This window comes from Pan troglodytes, chromosome 13 (genome assembly GCF_028858775.2).
Source record: "Pan troglodytes isolate AG18354 chromosome 13, NHGRI_mPanTro3-v2.0_pri, whole genome shotgun sequence".
Lineage (NCBI taxonomy): Eukaryota > Metazoa > Chordata > Mammalia > Primates > Hominidae > Pan > Pan troglodytes.
The window spans coordinates 84,979,769-84,998,217 of NC_072411.2; the positions used below are offsets into that span (position 1 = coordinate 84,979,769).

The 18,449-nt window shown below is 36.6% G+C and overlaps 1 protein-coding gene across 4 annotated transcripts in view; it reads right to left on the minus strand.

Annotated features, from left to right (window-relative positions):
* Positions 1-18,449, minus strand: part of NCKAP1 (NCK associated protein 1) — a 113,533-nt gene that overhangs the window by 18,538 nt on the left and 76,546 nt on the right. For all 4 annotated transcript variants that reach the window (XM_003309356.6, XM_001148485.8, XM_016950144.4 and 1 more), the window contains 5 exons: positions 13,745-13,884; positions 12,757-12,888; positions 9,402-9,620; positions 9,082-9,212; positions 8,694-8,791 (listed from right to left, as the gene is read on the minus strand). In XM_003309356.6, the coding sequence (XP_003309404.1) occupies positions 8,694-8,791; positions 9,082-9,212; positions 9,402-9,620; positions 12,757-12,888; positions 13,745-13,884 (720 nt within the window). The remainder of the gene's footprint in view (positions 1-8,693; positions 8,792-9,081; positions 9,213-9,401; positions 9,621-12,756; positions 12,889-13,744; positions 13,885-18,449) is intronic.

Consider the following 18,449-nt stretch of genomic DNA (forward strand, 5'->3'; position numbering starts at 1 on the left):
ATACACACTCAAACTCTATGCCCAAGCCTGATAGTGACCATGCACTTTAAACATAGTATCACATATCAGTGAATCAACACCATCGAATTTAAAATGCACCTTATTCTATGTGTCACTAAAAGGAAAAAAAAAAATAACTACTAACACTATAAGATACATACCATTTCAGAAATATTGATATATGTTTAATAATAAGAGCAATTATAACCATTTGTTAAGCTCTTATACAAGGTAACTTATAATCATATTTACTATAATCCAATTAAGGGAGGTAATATTCCAAGTTTACAGCTGAGGAAACTAAGGTCAGAGAAGTTGGATAACTTGCCCAAAGTTACAGTGATATTCAACAGTTAATTTGGAATTTGAATTCAGGTATGTCTCATTTTAAAATCCATGTTCTTAATCCCTAAAGAAATGGTTCCCCATCTTTTGTGCGCATAAAAATTCTCTAGAGGACTCCTTACAAACACACATTGCTGGGTCCCAGCCCCAAAATTTCTGATTTAGCAGGTCTGAGACAGAGAACAAAAACCCGCATTTTTAACCAGCTCCAAAGTAATGCTTCTTCTGCTGGTCTGAGAAGTAAAATTTGTGAACCATTACCCTAAATTATTTGCTGGCTTACTATTTTTGCTCTCTATAAAGTTATTGATTAATCTCACTGACGAATAAACTGAAAGCCGGCAGTAATAACAGGAATTACCAATGAAATGGTTTAGAATAAGTTTAGACAAAGCAAGTGAAATAAATCAAGATTTTTTAAAAAAAAGTTTGATATAATTTAGTTGGTATTGTGTTAAAAAGAAAGTGTTAAAATTCTTGGCAAAATTCATATTTAAATTTCCTACTTCATTTGAAAAAATGTCCTTTAGGATCCCATGAAGAACTAGAAGAACTGATCTGTAAAATGCCAAAACAATTCTTTTGGCAGACTGGAAGGAGAAATGGACTCAACGCGCACAACCCCAAATAAAACACCCAAGAATTTTAGTAGAAAAAAAGACAGTTGCTTTCTTCTCCTGAAAGGAATAAACATGTTTCACCATAAGTACATGTACATAGTGTTGATTATGTCTGACACACAATTTATTCACAACCATCAAATATAAAAAAGCTCTACTTTTTAAATTAGCACACAAATTACCCTATAAAACAAAAAGGTCCTCGGCTAAAACAGGAACTAAAATAATTAAGGTCACCTTTAAGATAAAAAGAAAAAGATATCAGTTTAGATTAAATATTTTAAAAATGGAAATAAAAGCAAAGAAGTGGCCAGGCATGGTGACTCACACCTGTAATCCTAGCACTTTGGGAGGCTAAGGTGGATGGATCACCTGAAACCGAGGGTTTGAGACCAGCCTGGGCAACACAGCAATATTTCGTCTCTACAAAAAACTTTAAAAGGCTGGGCGCGGTGGCTCACACCTGTAATCTCAGCACTTTCGGAGGCCGAGGTGGGTGGATCACCTGAGGTCAGGAGTTCGAAACTAGCCTGTCCAACATGGTGAAACACCATCTCTACTAAAAATACAAAAATTAGCAAGGCGTGGTGGCAGGCGCCTGTAATCCCAGCTACTCGGGAGGCTGAGGCAGGAGAATCGCCTGAACCCGGGAGGCAGAGGTTGTAGTGAGCTAAGATTGCGCCATTGCACTCCAGCCTGGGTGACAAGAGCGAGACTCTGTCTCAAAAAATAAAAAACAAAAAAAAGCTTAAAAAAAAAGTAGGCACAGTGGTACACGCCTATATTTCTCAGCTACTCAGGAGGGTGGGCCCAGGAGTTGGAGGCTGCAGTGAGCTATGAACATGCAACTGCACTCCAGACCAGGTGACAGGGAGACCCTGTCTCTTAAAAAAGAAAGAAAGAAAAAAAAAAACCAGCAAAGAAATTACAGAATGATCTTTAAAATATTACAATTCCCCCCAAAACACAAAACACTGTATATACTAACTCCAAAAAGACTAAGATGCTATTAGAGATATCACAATGTTCTGCTGAGGGGAGTGTGAACTACAATATTTTCAGAGGGATATTTGGTAATATCAAAAAAAATTAATGTTCATATTCTTTGATCCACTTTTAGAAACGTTTCCTATCAAAATGCTCAAACATGCTGGTGAGGTTGCAGAGAAAAAGAAATGCTTATGCACTGCTGATGGGAATGTAAATTAGTCCAGCCACTGTGAAAAGCAGTTTGCAGATTTCTCAAAGAACTTAAAAGAGAATTACTACTCAACCCAGCAATCTCATTACTGGGTACATACCCAAAGGAATATAAATCATTCTAACATAAAGACCCATGCATGTGTATGTTCACTGCAGCACTATTCACAACAACAACAAAAAGACATGGAATCAACCTAAATGCCCATCGACAATAGACTTAATAAAGAAAATGTGGTACATACATATCATGAACTACTACACAGTCATAAATAAGAATGAGATCATGTCCTTTGCAGCAACATGGATAGAGCTGGAGACCATTATCCTAAGGGAATTAACACAGAAAGAGAAAACCAAACACCTCACATTTTCACTTAAAAATGGGAGCTAAACATCAAGTACACATGGAGAGCGCAGTGGCTCACGCCTGTAATCTCAGCACTTTGGGAGGCTGAGGTGGGTGGATCACGAGGTCAGGAGATCAAGACCATCCTGGCTAACACGGTGAAACCCCGTCTCTACTAAAAAATACAAAAAATTAGCCAGGCGTGGCGGTGGGCGCCTGTAGTCCCAACTACTCAGGAGGCTGAGCCAGGAGAATGGCGTGAACCTGGGAGGCAGAGCTTGCAGTGAGCCGAGATCACGCCACTGCACTCCTAGCCTGGGCGACAGACCGAGACTCTCTTTACAAAAAAAAAAAAAAAAAAAAAAAAAAAAGGAGCAACACACACCAGGGCCTACTTGAAGGTAGAGGGTGGGAGGAGGTTAAGGGTCAAAACACTAGCTATTGGGTACTTACGCTTACTACCTAGGTGACAAAATAATCTGTGTGCCAAACCCATGACATGTCATTCGCCCATATAACAAACCTGCACACGCACCCCTGAATGTAAAATAGAAGTTGGAAAGAAAAAAAAATGCTCAAACAAGTATGTAAACTATGTAGAAGTGCTGATTAAATGTAGAGAATTTTAAATGTCTAAAACTGCTCCTTTCAGAAATCCACTCAAGTCAGAGGTAAAAAAAGAAAGGCATAAACCTACCAAAAAAAAAAAAAAAAAAAAAAAAGGAAACAGCAGAAAAAACAAGATCAAAGGAGAAAAGTCAACAAATTCCTGGAAGATGGAAACTAGAGCAAAGAATAAGGAGAGGTGAGAAATTTGATTAGCAAGTTCTTATAATGGAGATAAAATGTAGAAGCAAGTTAAATCACACCTCAAGAGGGAGGAAAGGAGGAAGGGATCAGAAATTGAAGGCAATGGCACACAAAGGAAGGCTTGAGGCTGAAAACAAGACAATAATTTAATCATGGCAGCCTGCCAGATATATAAAACCTCCTACCTCCACCCTGCACTAATCTCCAAAAGACTTCCACTCTCCAGCTGAAGGTCATGTGCTTGATGAATTATTTGCAGGAATCATCTGAAGCCTAGGATGAGGATACCTTTCTCCAGAGAAGATCTGTGTTAGCTTCTGCTAAGTTCATTGGGGCACTACCAACCTAGGACCACATTAATCCAGGTCCAAGGATTGAGATGCCTTAGATAAAGCATATAACATAAACAGGGCTGCAAATCCTGGGGAGGGGTGACTCATTTCCAGTTCACCCTTACCCCGAAGTTAGACAGTGTCTATGTAAAGAGGGCTGGGGAGAAATTATGCAGACTTCCCATGCCCTACTTTGAGAAGGCTTTACTCTAGGTTTTTGACTACTGACACCCTTGTTCCACAAGGCCACCAGAATTCAGCTTAGTTTTACAAATGTTACTTCTGCTTCAGTACACATGCCTGGGTGAAAAGTGGCTTCCAAAGCTGGGCTTATGTCTCTGATTTCCCAGGTTCTCCTTGGCGTCAGCCTAGAAATACTTCACTATCTTTTTAGTTCTTCTTTAAAGAAGATTATTTTATAGAGATATATATATATATCTCCAGCTTTTTAAGTTGTTCTTTGGAAATAAGGAGGTCTGAATTACCTACCAATACTGGAAGCAAAAATCTGTAAGTTCTTTTGTTCCTAAAATTTCAAAAATTAGGTTATTCTAAGGAAATTTTACAGGACGCTAAAAAAATTAGAATCATCACTGACAGAATAACTTTTAGAGATTTATTTCAATGAGACAGACTAGTATACAACACACTGAATTTATCTATATGAAACATCATTATGATCTGTAGGATTTCTTATGTAATAAAATACAAGAATACGTATGAAGTATGCCTCAGTACACAGAGGCTGAGAAAACAAAGTCACAAATAAACACCTTCTCAAGTTCTTAATAATACACAAGTAGTTGAATACTAAACAATCTGGATTACATCTTGAGGTTATTAGGAGAGAACTCAAACAAAATCACTATAAAACATTATACAATTCCAGAAAATGGAATCCTTACAATTAACCTTGTTTTGAAGAACTAAATGATGAAGGCACAATATTAAAAATATAAATATTTCATAAGAAGCCTTCTGAAAAACATAATCCTTAAATAAGTCAGGATTTAGTATTTGAGAAGCAAAAAAGTAAAAACAAATACCAAAAAATAATAATTACTACAATATTAAATCATTAATAAAATATGGAAGTTATTATGAAGGTAAAATGAAAAGTCAAGTAAGAAAAGAATCACATAGGAGATTACTAGAAAGCTAACATCAAAAGTTTTCAAGAAAAAATGTTTTAACATCCTTAACCATCTTGGTTAAGGATATTTAAAAAGTCAACATTGTTTACAGTAGTTCCACATTCCCCTAACTTTAAATTTTAATATCTGAGAGAGAATACAGCCACTCCAAAATATAAGAGAGAAATGTTAAAACATAAGCACCTTCCATTTCTTCTCATGAATGAGAATATATTTGATAACATTCATACTTACAGACAAGGCTAAAATAGTTAAGTTTATAAAATAATTGTTAAAAGACTAGGATAAAATCTGTACTCAAAAAAAGACCCTAGAATAATGGACAATACCTAACAAGATAAACTTTACTAAGAAAAACTACAAAGCATACACTCAGGTCTAAAAATTTCACAAAACATAAGATGTGGAAAGCCATGGTTTAAGGTTAGCGTAAGTGAAAAAAAGAGACAATTCATCTGATTGCAAGTTGATTGTGAAAACAGTATGGCATAGCTACCAAATGTGTTCATGCTATCTTAAACTGTGTCAGTAAGTACAGTATCCAGAATAGATAAATGTACTTTCACTCATCACACCTTATCTGAAACTCATTCTTGGTTCAGGGCACTATTGTCTAAGAGTGACAACAAAAAAAACAGAGTTTGTACAGAGGAAGGAGTGAGAAAGATGGCAAAGAGGCTGAATATGAATATATTCCACACGAGGAAGAGAAAGATGATACATGAAGGGAAGCAGTTTTTAAATACGTGAAGGGTGATCTCGTCAAAGGCAATCCCTGCCTCTTGATGTAAGACTAAGGACCAATAAAAAATTACTACTTAGATACTAAATCAACATAAACTAGAGATGTACAGTAATTGATAAGATGGCCTCATTTTCAAAAAGACCAGATAATACATCTAGAAAAATGCAACATGTGCTCCTTCATCAGATAAGAGTAGGTTAGATGACTACTGAGATCCCTCTCAGTTCTACAGGCAGTGTAGCATGGTACTAGCATAATCTGTGGTGCTAGACAGACTGAGTTCAAATTTCAGTTTCACCACTTACTAAAATGTGAGCGTGCATAAGTTATTTAATCCTTCTTGGCCTCACTTTCCTAATTTGTAAAATAAGGAAAACATCTCTTTTAAGGATGTAAAGGAGTTAATAAGATAAGTGAAGATCTTAGAAAAGTCCTTGAATAAAACAGAGTTAAGAAAGCTGGGGCCAGGCACAGTGGCTCGTGCCTGTAATCCCAGCACTTTAAGAGGCTGAGGTGGGTGGACCATTTGAGCCCAGGAGTTAGAGACCAGCTTGGGCAATATGGCGAAACCCTGTCTCTACAAAAAATTAGACGTACTTGCTGGCACATGCCTGTAGTCCCAGCTTCTCAGGAGGCTGAGGTGACAGAATTGCCTGAGCCCAGGGGGGCCAAGCTGGCAGTGAGTCATGATCACACCACTGCACTCCAGCCTGGGTGACACAGCAAGACTCTGTCTCCAACAAATAAACAAACAAAGCTAGCTATTTTTATTTTTGCATCCAACAAATATTTACTAAGTGCCTAATATGCGTTAGGTCTGCAGCAAGGTTTTAACAGAGTTTAGAACTGCATTTATACTCTAGTGACAGTGACATAAACAAATACACTGCATGAGAGGTCACAATTAAGATACACATACAGCTGAATGAAGAGAATAAAAAGTGATGTTTGCTATTTTAGAAAGCTTGGTCAGGAAGGACATTCTGATACGGTGACATTTGAAAAATACATGAATGTCACGAACAGGCAAGTTATGACCATGTCTTAGTGATGGGTCTATATTTTTATATGGGTATAAAAAATAGCTGGCTAAAGTAAAATTTCAGAGCCATAATTCTTCTATTATCTCATACTGAAGGAACACAAGAAAAAAAATTGGAGATGAGAAATTTGTTATTTGAGAACAGTAGGATAGAAAAAAATTATGTATTTACAGGAGAATTAGTCTAATAAATAAGAATGATACTGCTTGTAAAGAACCAAGACTAGCATTTCAATGTTTGTATATTTATAACCATATAAAGTTTATAAACTTTATATTTTAAGCCATCTAAAAGTTGACTTTTATACAATAATTGCAGAAAACTTTAAAAATAACAATGAGAGGATAATGATATAATGAATACTAAAATAACAGACATTATGCTGAGTACCTAAAAGCTTGACATGCATGATCTCATAAAATTCTCTCAAAGTACAAGCTTAAACATTTGTCCGAAATCAAAGCTTGTAAGTGACAGGTCTGAAATTCAGGAAAGTCTAACTTGAAAGCTTGAGTTTTTTCTTTTTTTTGAGACAGAGTCTCACTCTGTCATGCAGGCTTGAGTGCAGTGGTGTGATCTCAGCTTACTGCAACCTCCGCCTCCCGGGTTCAAGTGATTCTCCTGCTTCAGCCTCCCTAGTAGCTGGGATTACAAGTGCCCACCACCACACCCAGCTAATTTTTGTATTTTCAGTAGAGGGGGGATTTCACCATGTTGGCCAGGCTGGTCTTGAACTCCTAACCTCAGGCAATCCGCCCACCTCGGCCTCCCAAAGTGCTGGATTACAGGCATGAGCCACCACGCCTGGCTGAAAGCTTGAGTTCTTAACCAATGGGTAATATTGCCTCTCCTTAAATCTTTGATTATACTAAGCTTTTAGTATAATCAAGAGTCAGTATAACTGACTCTTGCTATTTATTCACTCAGCAAAATACTATTAAGTTTGTGGAAATTAACTTGTTCTATATATTTGCTCAATTTTCAGTAAATCAGATTAACCACATTTAGAACTCTATGTGCTACATCTGAACTGTAAGCTACTTACCAGTACCGTCTATCATTTTCTTAAGAAACTAAAAATTGGCCAGGCACGGTGGCTCATGCCTGTAATCCCAGCACTTTGGGAGGCCGAGGTGGGCGGATCTCTTGAGGTCAGGAGTTCGAGACCAGCCTGGCCAACACGGTGAAACACCGTCTCTACTAAAAATACAAAAATAAGCCAGGCTTGGTGGTGCGTGCCTGTAGTCCCAGCTACTTCAGAGGCGGAAGTTGCAGTGAGTTGAGATTGTGCCACTGTACTGCAGCCTGGGCAACACAGTGAGACTCCATCTCAAAAAAAAAAAAAAAACAAAAAAAACCTAAAATATCAAGACGCAAGTAACCACCAAAAAGCTTTTACAAAGAAAATGTTTATTTTAAAACACGACTTCTCTATTCTGCTTGTAAGTTCAAAAGTTTTGGTGGCCCAAGTTCAAATTCTTTCAAAAACTACATAGTTATTATATATACAGATTCGTTTAACATAAATCACCTTAGCTCTAGGATATTTCTAAAAGGCTAAAAAAAGGTATTTAAAATGTTGTTGCTTCAGTTCCTTTACATCTTTACTGAAACATTAAGCATTCTAAAGGCATTTTTCATTCAACTTAGAGGGCATAAGATAATTTAAAAGATTACCTAAGAAAAAGCAATAAGCCCAATAATTTTTGTATTATAATCTATGGAAAGCAAATACATTCAAACCGCAAGTGTGAACAAATTTTTAACTTTGGCTGGAATTTTGAAGCTGGTATTTCAAAGAAAACATCATGATTCAATACTATGAAGGCTTGACCACAAGCCAAAGACCCTGAGGTTCTGTCCCCTTTACCAAGTCAATTCACCTATTTTGGCTTTCCATTTTCTCACCTACAAAATAGAGAAAACTAAACTAAGATGCCATAAAAAGGCCTTGCTAGCTATTTAATTTTCATTTTCATATTAGTACTTTCATGTTGGATTAAAATAATTAACATTGTAGGCTTGTTGCTCATATCCCTGAAATGTTTTTCAGGAATTAATGTTTAAAAGCTAAAATTAATAAAGACTATATTACCTTAAGTTCAGCAACTTGTGACGAAATATGCCACATAAGGCTTTCACTTAGAAACTTCATACCATATGGGCCTAGTAGTTCTGATAATGACCTCATTTCTGAAAGAAAACATACTTAATTTTATACTTCCGACAGAGCAAATACTTTAAGAAAATGAACATTAACACAATACAACATCTCATTATAAAAACTAATGTAAAATCCTGATAAAAGTCTCTAGAGTGAAAGAGAGAATACAAAATGCAAAAGTAATTCTAAGATACAATATGCAGTTACGCATGTAATTGAATGAAATAGTCACAACAGAATCAAAAGTCAAAAGAAGCAAGACACTAGCAAAAGAATTAAGTGTTCTTCATTCTCTAAACTGTGGTATAGTACTATTCACCTGATATGTCAGAATATTCCTCTGCATTGAATGTTAATTCATTTTCTGTAGGTAAGTTCACAAATGCTTTCATTGCAGGAAAATATGCTATATGGCCATTGCTGACTTGTCGTAACAAAGTTTCCAAATACCTAAGGAGAAACGTAAACTTATAACCGGAAGAAACTGCTGAATTCAGAATGTATCATGATATACATTCCTGCATATAATTTTAAGTTGACTGATAATATGAATAAGTACTTATTCACAAAAAAATTAATTTTCCTAAGTACTTCATTACAAACTTTCCGCTACTACAAATTTCTAAATGCATTCCTTACCAATTTGTGTATAGACTTGTAATGGTTGGCTCTCCATGACTGTCTAAATGTTGTGTTTGTTGAAGAAGCACATTATTAAATACTCTTGTAATATCAATCTGCACATAGTTTTCTATTGACTGGAGTACGGTCATGTATGCTCTTACACTTGTTAGAAGTTCTGAAGGTTTTGCAATTTCCTGTGTGGCTTGATTATACATAGTCATCCCAACAATTGACCTGGGAAGAAGGGATAGAAGAATAAGAAAAGCCTCTGACTTTTCCATTCATGTAAAATAAACCACTCAACCTACTGTTATCTAATATTAAACAAGCAATAAAATTAACTTTAAAAATAATTTATTACAAAGCTGTAAAATTACTGTCATTATCTTCCCAGGAAACAACATAAAAAAAGAATGAAGGCCGGGCATGGTGGTTCACGCCTATTGTAATCCCAGCATTTTGGGAGGACGAGGCGGGCAGATGACTTGAAGTCAGGAGTTCGAGATCATCCTGGCCAACATGGTGAATCCTTGTCTCCACTAAAAATACAAAAATTAGCTGGGCCTGGCACATGCCTGTAATCCTGGCTACTTGGGAGGTTGAGACAGGAGAATCGCTTGAACCCAGCAGGCAGAGGTTGCAGTGAGCTGAGATTGCACCACTGCACTCCAGCCTGGGCAACAGAGTGAGACTGTCTTAAAAAAAAAAGAAAAAAGAAAACTTAAAAACTACAACGAAATGTGAATAAAATGATTAAAAACATTCTAAGTATACCAGTAACAAAAGTGATTTAAGTATAAAGAGGGTTTTACAAATTGCTTTAACATGGTAAGTTGTTTGTAGCAAGGACAGTGAACTATTTAGTCTACAGCTTGAATTTATTTGACACTGTTAGGTGCCAGTAGTTTTTGAGGCTTTATATAAATTACCTACAATCCTCACATTTAATAAACACCTACAATGTACTTATCACTATATCTCCCAGAGGAAAAAAATAAAGCTCAGGACTCACATAAATTGATAAGGTTTTGTTGGGAAGTAGTTATGACTAGGATTTGACCGCAGATCTGCCTGACTTAGTGCTGCCTCTAAACAAACTGTATGACAGTCAAACAAAATAAGGCAACAAACAACTTTATTTTCTTTAATCACTCATAGCATATAAAACACAGTTCTGTTTATATCTCAAGAAACTGTATAAGACTAAAAAGGAAACACAAATTTTGAAAATACTTCCCTAAATGATCTTATCCTACACTGGCCACCCCTATTTCACTTTCTTTAAAACTCCCTGAGCATTAGATCTGTAAAGATCTTAGACTTGTATTTGTAAGGATGAATCCTTAAAAGACAACCGACAAATCCCATTACTAGAAACAGGCCAAGAAGAGCCAACTCAAGATGAAAACTGCTATCCTAGTGTATAATCCCTAAGTCCTAAGACTGTGCTCAGTTGATTGACAAAAACCAACCCGCTAATATTCACAAGCTATCTGGCTGGCCAATATGGTGAAACCCCGTCTCTACTAAAAATACAAAAATTAACCAGGCACGGTGGCACACGCCTGTAGTCCCAGCTACTCGGGAGGCTGAGGCAGGAGAATTGCCTGAACTCGGGAGATGGAGGTTGCAGTGAGCTGAGATTGTGCCACTGCACTCCAGCCTGGACGAAAGAACAAAACTCCATCTCAAAATAAATAAATAAATAAATAAATAAATAAATAAAATAAAAAATCTTTCCAAGGTAAACAAGCTGTTTCCCCTTGCCTTGATCCTAATCACTAAGTAGATGTTTGGTTAAAAAAAAAATTGCTTCTCTGTGGATTAACAAAGCAGACTGTTTACAAGGAAAACAAGGGAGCTGTACACTGAACTCTCCCTTCCACCCACCAATCTCCCACCTCTAACCCACTTGAGAATAATAAACACCACAAGGCACAATGTCCCTTTGGTCTAAGTTCTAGGGCATTCTGGGTTTTACTGTCAGGATGCCTGACTTACTAAGGAGAACAAAAGACAGTTCATCACCAGACTCTTCTCAAGTCAACTGATAATTTAACACTCAACTTAGTGCCAATTTATATACTGTCATATTCTGTTCTCTAATTCTTTTAGTCATCTCACCAGCTACAGTTCTATCTTTATCTCATTATTACCTAGAGTACTTAACACAATGTTAAGCATATAGTGCAAATACAAACACCACCTGTTAATGACTACAAAAACTTTGAAAACCTTTTAGCAAAATTTTGTTTTATAAATTGCTTCAAGGCTTTGAAGAAAAAAATTGTCAAATAAATAAAAATTTTCATGAATAAATATTAATAAATAAGTAACTTCAGAAAAAGGTTAAAACAATATCTATAAAGTTGAAAGGTTTCTGACTTATCAATGCACTATTTCATATACATACATAAAATATATATTCATATATAACAGGAAATTCTAATTAGAATTGAGAATTCAAGAATCTAGAATTCTATTGGCTTATTTAACAGCAACATGTGAATTCAGAAAACATGTAAGGGTTCATCTAGTCCTCAGGTCTTGAAACATTTTACTGTGACCTACTGCATGACACGCATCTTAACACTGCAAGTCAATACACATGCATACATGTAACTGAAACATTTCACGAAGCAATATATATATTTAATGCACACAGTGTACTGGGTTTTTTTTCCTATTTTTTCTTCCTCTTGTCCTTTCTTTCCCTCCCACTTTTCTCTAAACTTTGACTACAACCTAATAAACTGATTTCATGAACCTACTGGGTTGCCACCTGCAAGATGAAATACATTGATTTGCTCCAATATTCTCACTTTGTATATAAGGAAGCTATGACTCAGAGATATTAACTGGTTTGCCTGGTGTTACTAGTTAATACTAATAGGTATGAGAAAAGAATCTGGGTATCTTCAGTAATTTTCAGTTCACTATTCTTTGCATTTCCCAGTTCATTATTCTTGAGACAGAGTCTTGCTCTGTCACCCAGGATGGAGTGCAGTGGCATGATCTTGGCTCACTGCAAGTCTGTCTCCCGGGTTCACGCCATTCTCTTGCCTCAGCCTCCCGAGTAGCTGGGACTACAGGTGCCCGCCACCACGCCCAGCTAATTTTTTGTATTTTTAGTAGAGACGGGGTTTCACTGTGTTAGCCAGGATGGTCTCGATCTCCTGACCTCGTGATCTGCCCACCTCGGCCTCCCAAAGTGCTGGGATTATAGGCGTGAGCCACCACGCCCGGCCCGGTTCATTATTCTTAACACTAATCCAGTTCTACTAATGCTTTTCCTTATAAAACACTGTATAATTAAATAACAAACTCATTACTGAGTCAACAAACAAAAACAGTCAATATTCTTTCTTACTTGGTAAAGCGTATTTCCAGATGAGAAGTCAAATATTCTCGTGGGGTAAAGGTATGTTCCCATACCACCATGTTTGGTACATAATTTATAGAGAAGCATAACTCAGAAAGTGCAGTGTGCAATTTATCAAGGCTGAAAAAAATTAATAAACAGTTAAAATGTTCACATGTCATCATAGGCAATACAAAATTAATTTTATAAATATATCAACCTTATTTGGAGATAATGCTTAGAGAATTCGACTTTTTAATCTCCTAAACTGAGAAAGTTCAAAATCTTTAAGGTTACAACTAACACATAAGAGCAATATTCTAAAGATGGCGTCATTTGTTTCTACCTTTAGGTAGTAATGAATATACTGACTTAATATACAAAGGTAGAGCTTATTCTGCACTCATAATCACGTCCAATTCCTGAAGTACTTTCTGTTATGAGAGAAGGAAAGTTGTCTATAAAAGGGCAATGGCTTGCTCAATTTAGCAAGAAAGTAGGAACTATACTTTAAACAAAAAATATTTACCGAATTATTACCCACCTACACCTCCCCTCCAAACAATGAAGCAAGCAAAGATCCCTGAATGCTACCTGGTCTGTTATTTCTGTTTTATAATAATGACATTGGGTATGTTCTAATACATCACAAACATGCCAAAATAAAGTCTCCACTATCTAACTTTAAATAAATTAAAAATTACAGATTGCTTATAATGTACCACACAAAATTTTTTAAACATATAATTGGCCTTCAGTACTTAGTATAAAAAGACAAATATCAACTATTACATATATTTTCTTCTAAAGGCCAAAATCTGTATTTTGAGATGAAATAAGCAACTAACAGGTTAATTAAGCTCAGAAATATTTTTTAAAATGGCTGGAAAATGAAGAATATACAATTATTAGCATTTCCTCAGTACTAATGTCATAGAAAAAAATGAAATAAATATTTTACCTGGAGCAAAAAGGTATAATATAAGTGGACACTTACTTGGTCACAACCAGCCTGTTTTTCCTCATGCTCTCAACACCTGGTTTCTCCCTTTCAGGTTCCCCTTTCTTACCAGTCTGCTTTTTTGATTTCTTATTCACTGCTTGACTGATAGTTTTGGCACAATGCTTGGGCAGCAACTAAATTTAGAAAAGAATGAAATCGTACATTACACCAATTACTCTGAAAGCATACTAACTATTCAAGCAAACAGTAGCTGAATCCAGGCTATGTTGCAAATATCACAACAATATTAAAAGACAGAAATATAAGTGAGATACAGAGCTTACTTAGCTAGCTTGGGTAATGCACATAGCTTGGTGAAAACAGAAACGGGTAGATCTTGGGTAAATCTTGTGTGAAGAAACACGTCATAGAGTAAATTCATAGACGCTTATTTAAATTACTATTAAAAAGACAAGTAAAAACATACCAGGCAAGCAAGGAATGAAAAAGAATATTTCACTGGAAGGATGAAATGGCCTTTGGAAAAAAACTGTGTAAAGATATGATGGTTCAGAGCTGTAGTTAGAACTACTATGTGGTGGAGCATAACGTGTAAGGTAAAGTACAGAGGTTTCAACTATTAGGAAGGGCCTTGAATGCCAAGCTAGAGGTTGGATTGTAAACTGCAGGCAAAAAGACAGCGACAATTTTTTAAAATAGCCACAGCATGAGGAGACATTTTCTTTTCTTTTCTTTTCTTTTTGAGATGGAGTTTCACTCTTGTTGTCCAGGCTGGAGTGCAATGGCACAATCTCAGCTCACTGCAACCTCTGCCTCCTGGGTTCTCCTGCCTCAGCCTCCTGAGCTGCTGGGACTACAGTTGACTGCCACCACACCCAGCTAATTTTATTTGTATATTTTTAGTAGAGATGGGGTTTCGCCATGTTGGCCAGGCTGGTCTCGAACGCCTGACCTCAGGAGATCCACCTGCCTCGGCCTCCCAAAGTGCTGGGATTACAAGCGTGAGCCACCCTGCCTGGCCACGAAGAGGTAATTTTCTAAGGATAACTCTGATACTGGCAGAAGAAAACACTGAAAAAGGAAAATTGTAACAGAGCTGCTAGAAATAGTTCAGACAAGGCATGAAAAAGGGATATGAAATAGGCAAGTGTAATAAAAAAATTTTAATGGGCAGATCTGAGACAGACTTCTGAGATAAAATTGAAAGGATTCAGTAACTTAGATGTGTGAGAGAAGCAGGAATCAAGTATGACACAGAGGTTTCTACCTAACACATTGTTAAGACCAATAATTAAAACAAAAAAACCACACAGGTACAAATGAGAAATAATTGATTTCACTTGACAGGTAACAAAGCAGGCAAATGAGAAATAAGAAATAACATTTTAGGTAGAAGGAGAGCTTCACTGTACATTACAGTAGCCACATGTGAAATGTGCCCAGTCCAAATTCAGCTGTGTTATAAGATAAACACCAGATTTCAAAGATTTAGTATAATAAAAACTATACAATATTTCATTCATATGATAACATGCTGACATAATAACATTTTGGGGTACAACGGGTTGAATCAATGTTTTTAAAATTAGCTTTACCTGTTTCTTTCTAAGTTTTGTGTATGGCTACTACAAAATTTTAAATTACATATGTGGTTTGCATAGTATCTCCATTGGACAGTGCTGGGCCAAGGAAAGTTATTTAGTCATTATACCTAGATAGTAACTAAAGCCATGGGATTGGTATTTGGGGAAAAAAATGCATAAGAAATTACATTGCATTTCTATTGTGACAAAGGAGTTCCTTCCTAAAATGAAAATTTCTAAAGACATTTGCAACTTCAACAATATTAAAGAGACCAGAGTGTTGAATATCTATAACACTCTTCATAAGAGACAGAGCTACTAGAAAGGCTGGCACATCTTGTCACACCAGATAGTAAGAAAGCTCTCAAATGACTATAAGGACTCCCACAAGCCGGGCTTCATCCCTGGGATGCAAGGCTGGTTCAACATATGCAAATCAATAAATGTAATCCAGAATATAAACAGAACCAACGACAAAAACCACATGATTATCTCAATAGATGCAGAAAAGGCCTTTGACAAAATTCAACAACGCTTCATGCTAAAAACTCTCAATAAATTAGGCATTGATGGGACGTATCTCAAAATAATAACAGCCATCTATGACAAACCCACAGCCAATATTATACTGAATGGGCAAAAACTGGAAGCATTCCCTTTGAAAACTGGCACAAGACAGGGATGCCCTCTCTCAACATGCCTATTCAACATAGTGTTGGAAGTTCTGGCCAGGGCAATCAGGCAGGAGAAGGAAATAAAGGGCATTCAATTACGAAAAGAGAAAGTCAAATTGTCCCTGTTTGCAGATGACATGATTGTATATCTAGAAAACCCCATTGTCTCAGCCCAAAATCTCAAGCTGATAGGCAACTTCAGCAAAGTCTCAGGATACAAAATCAATGTGCAAAAATCACAAGCATTCTTATACACCAATAACAGACAAACAGAGAGCCAAATCACGAGTGAACTCCCATTCACAATTGCTTCAAAGAGAATAAAATACCTAGGAATCCAACTTACAAGGGATGTGAAGGACCTCTTCAAGGAGAACTACAAATCACTGCTCAATGAAATAAAAGAGGATACAAACAAATGGAAGAACATTCCATGCTCATGGGTAGGAAGAATCAATATCGTGAAAATGGCCACACTGCCCAAGGTAATTTATAGATTCAATGCCATCCCCATCAAGCTACCAACGACTTTCTTCACAGAATTGGAAAAAACTACTTTAAAGTTCATATGGAACCAAAAAAGAGCCCGCATTGCCAAGTCAATCCTAAGCCAAAAGAACAAAGCTGGAGGCATCACGCTACCTGACTTCAAACTATATTACAAGACTACAGTAACCAAAACAACATGGTACTGGTACCAAAACAGAGATATAGACCAATGGAACAAAACAGAGCCCTCAGAAATAATGCCGCATATCTACAACCATCTGATCTTTGACAAACTTGACAAAAACAAGCAATGGGGAAATGATTCCCTATTTAATAAACAGTGCTGGGAAAACTGGCTAGCCATATGTAGAAAGCTGATACTGGATCCCTTCCTTACACCTTATACAAAAATTAATTCAAGATGGATTAAAGACTTACACGTTAGACCTAAAACCATAAAAACTCTAGAAGAAAACCTAGGCAATACCATTCAGGACATAAGCATGGGCAAGGACTTCATGCCTAAAACACCAAAAGCAATAGCAACAAAAGCCAAAATTGACAAATGGGATCTAATTAAACTAAAGAGCTTCTGCACAGCAAAAGAAACTACCATCAGAGTGAATAGGCAACCTAAATAATGGGAGAAAATTTTTGCAATCTACTCATCTGACAAAGGGCTAATATCCAGAATCTACAATGAACTCAAACAAATATACAAGAAAAAAAACTAACAACCCCATCAAAAAGTGGGCAAAGGATATAAACAGACACTTCTCAGAAGAAGACATTTATGCAGCCAAAAGACACATGAAAAAATGCTCATCATCACTGGCCATCAGAGAAATGCAAATCAAAAACCACAATGAGATACCATCTTACACCAGTTAGAATGGCGATCATTAAAAAGTCAGAAAGCAACAGGTGCTGGAGAAGATGTGGAGAAATAGGAACACTTTTACACGGTTGGTGGGACTGTAAACTAGTTCAACCATTGTGGAAGTCAGTGTGGCGATTCCTCAAGGATCTAGAACTAGAAATACCATTTGACCCAGCCATCCCATTACTGGGTATATACCCAAAGGATTATAAAACATGCTGCTATAAGGACACATGCACACATATGTCTATTGCGGCACTATTCACAATAGCAAAGACTTGGAACCAACCCAAAGGTCCAACAATGATAGACTGGATTAAGAAAATGTGGCACATATATACCATGGAATACTATGCAGCCATAAAAAATGATGAGTTCATGTCCTTTGTAGGGACATGGGTGAAGCTGGAAACCATCATTCTCAGCAAACTATCGCAAGGACAAAAAACCAACCACCACATGTTCTCACTCATAGGTGGGAATTGAACAATGAGAACACATGGACACAGGAAGGGGAACATCACACACTGGGGCCTGTTGTGGGGTGGGGGAAGGGGGGAGGGATAGCATTAGGAGATATACCTAATGTTAAATGACGAGTTAATGGGTGCAGCACACCAACATGGCGTATGTATACATATGTAACTAACCTGCACGTTGTGCACATGTACCCTAAAACTTAAAGTATAATAAAAAATAAATAAATAAATAAATAAATGCTTAAAGTTGGAAAGAAAAAAAAAAAGGACTCCCACTAGCCAATGACGGGGCAATCTGAGCTTCAATCTGAATTATAAGTACAGTGGATTGAAAATCACCAAATATGCTTAATTCCAGTTCTTTTGCAACTTTCAAGAAATAGCAGAATCAGGTGCTAACACTACACACATGTAAAAACTACACGTGACTCCTGATTAAAGAACACAAACAGTACATACAGTCTTGCCAAAAAGTTTACATCTAAGAAATTATACCTGTTAATGGAGTTTCACAGCAGAGGTTTGAGGTTTACTAATAGTGTGGGAACTAAATGGAAAGTAAAACAACAACTGGCTAAAAGCACATTTTCTTGCCTTCACACAAAATTTCCTATCTGTTGGAAACATTTAAAT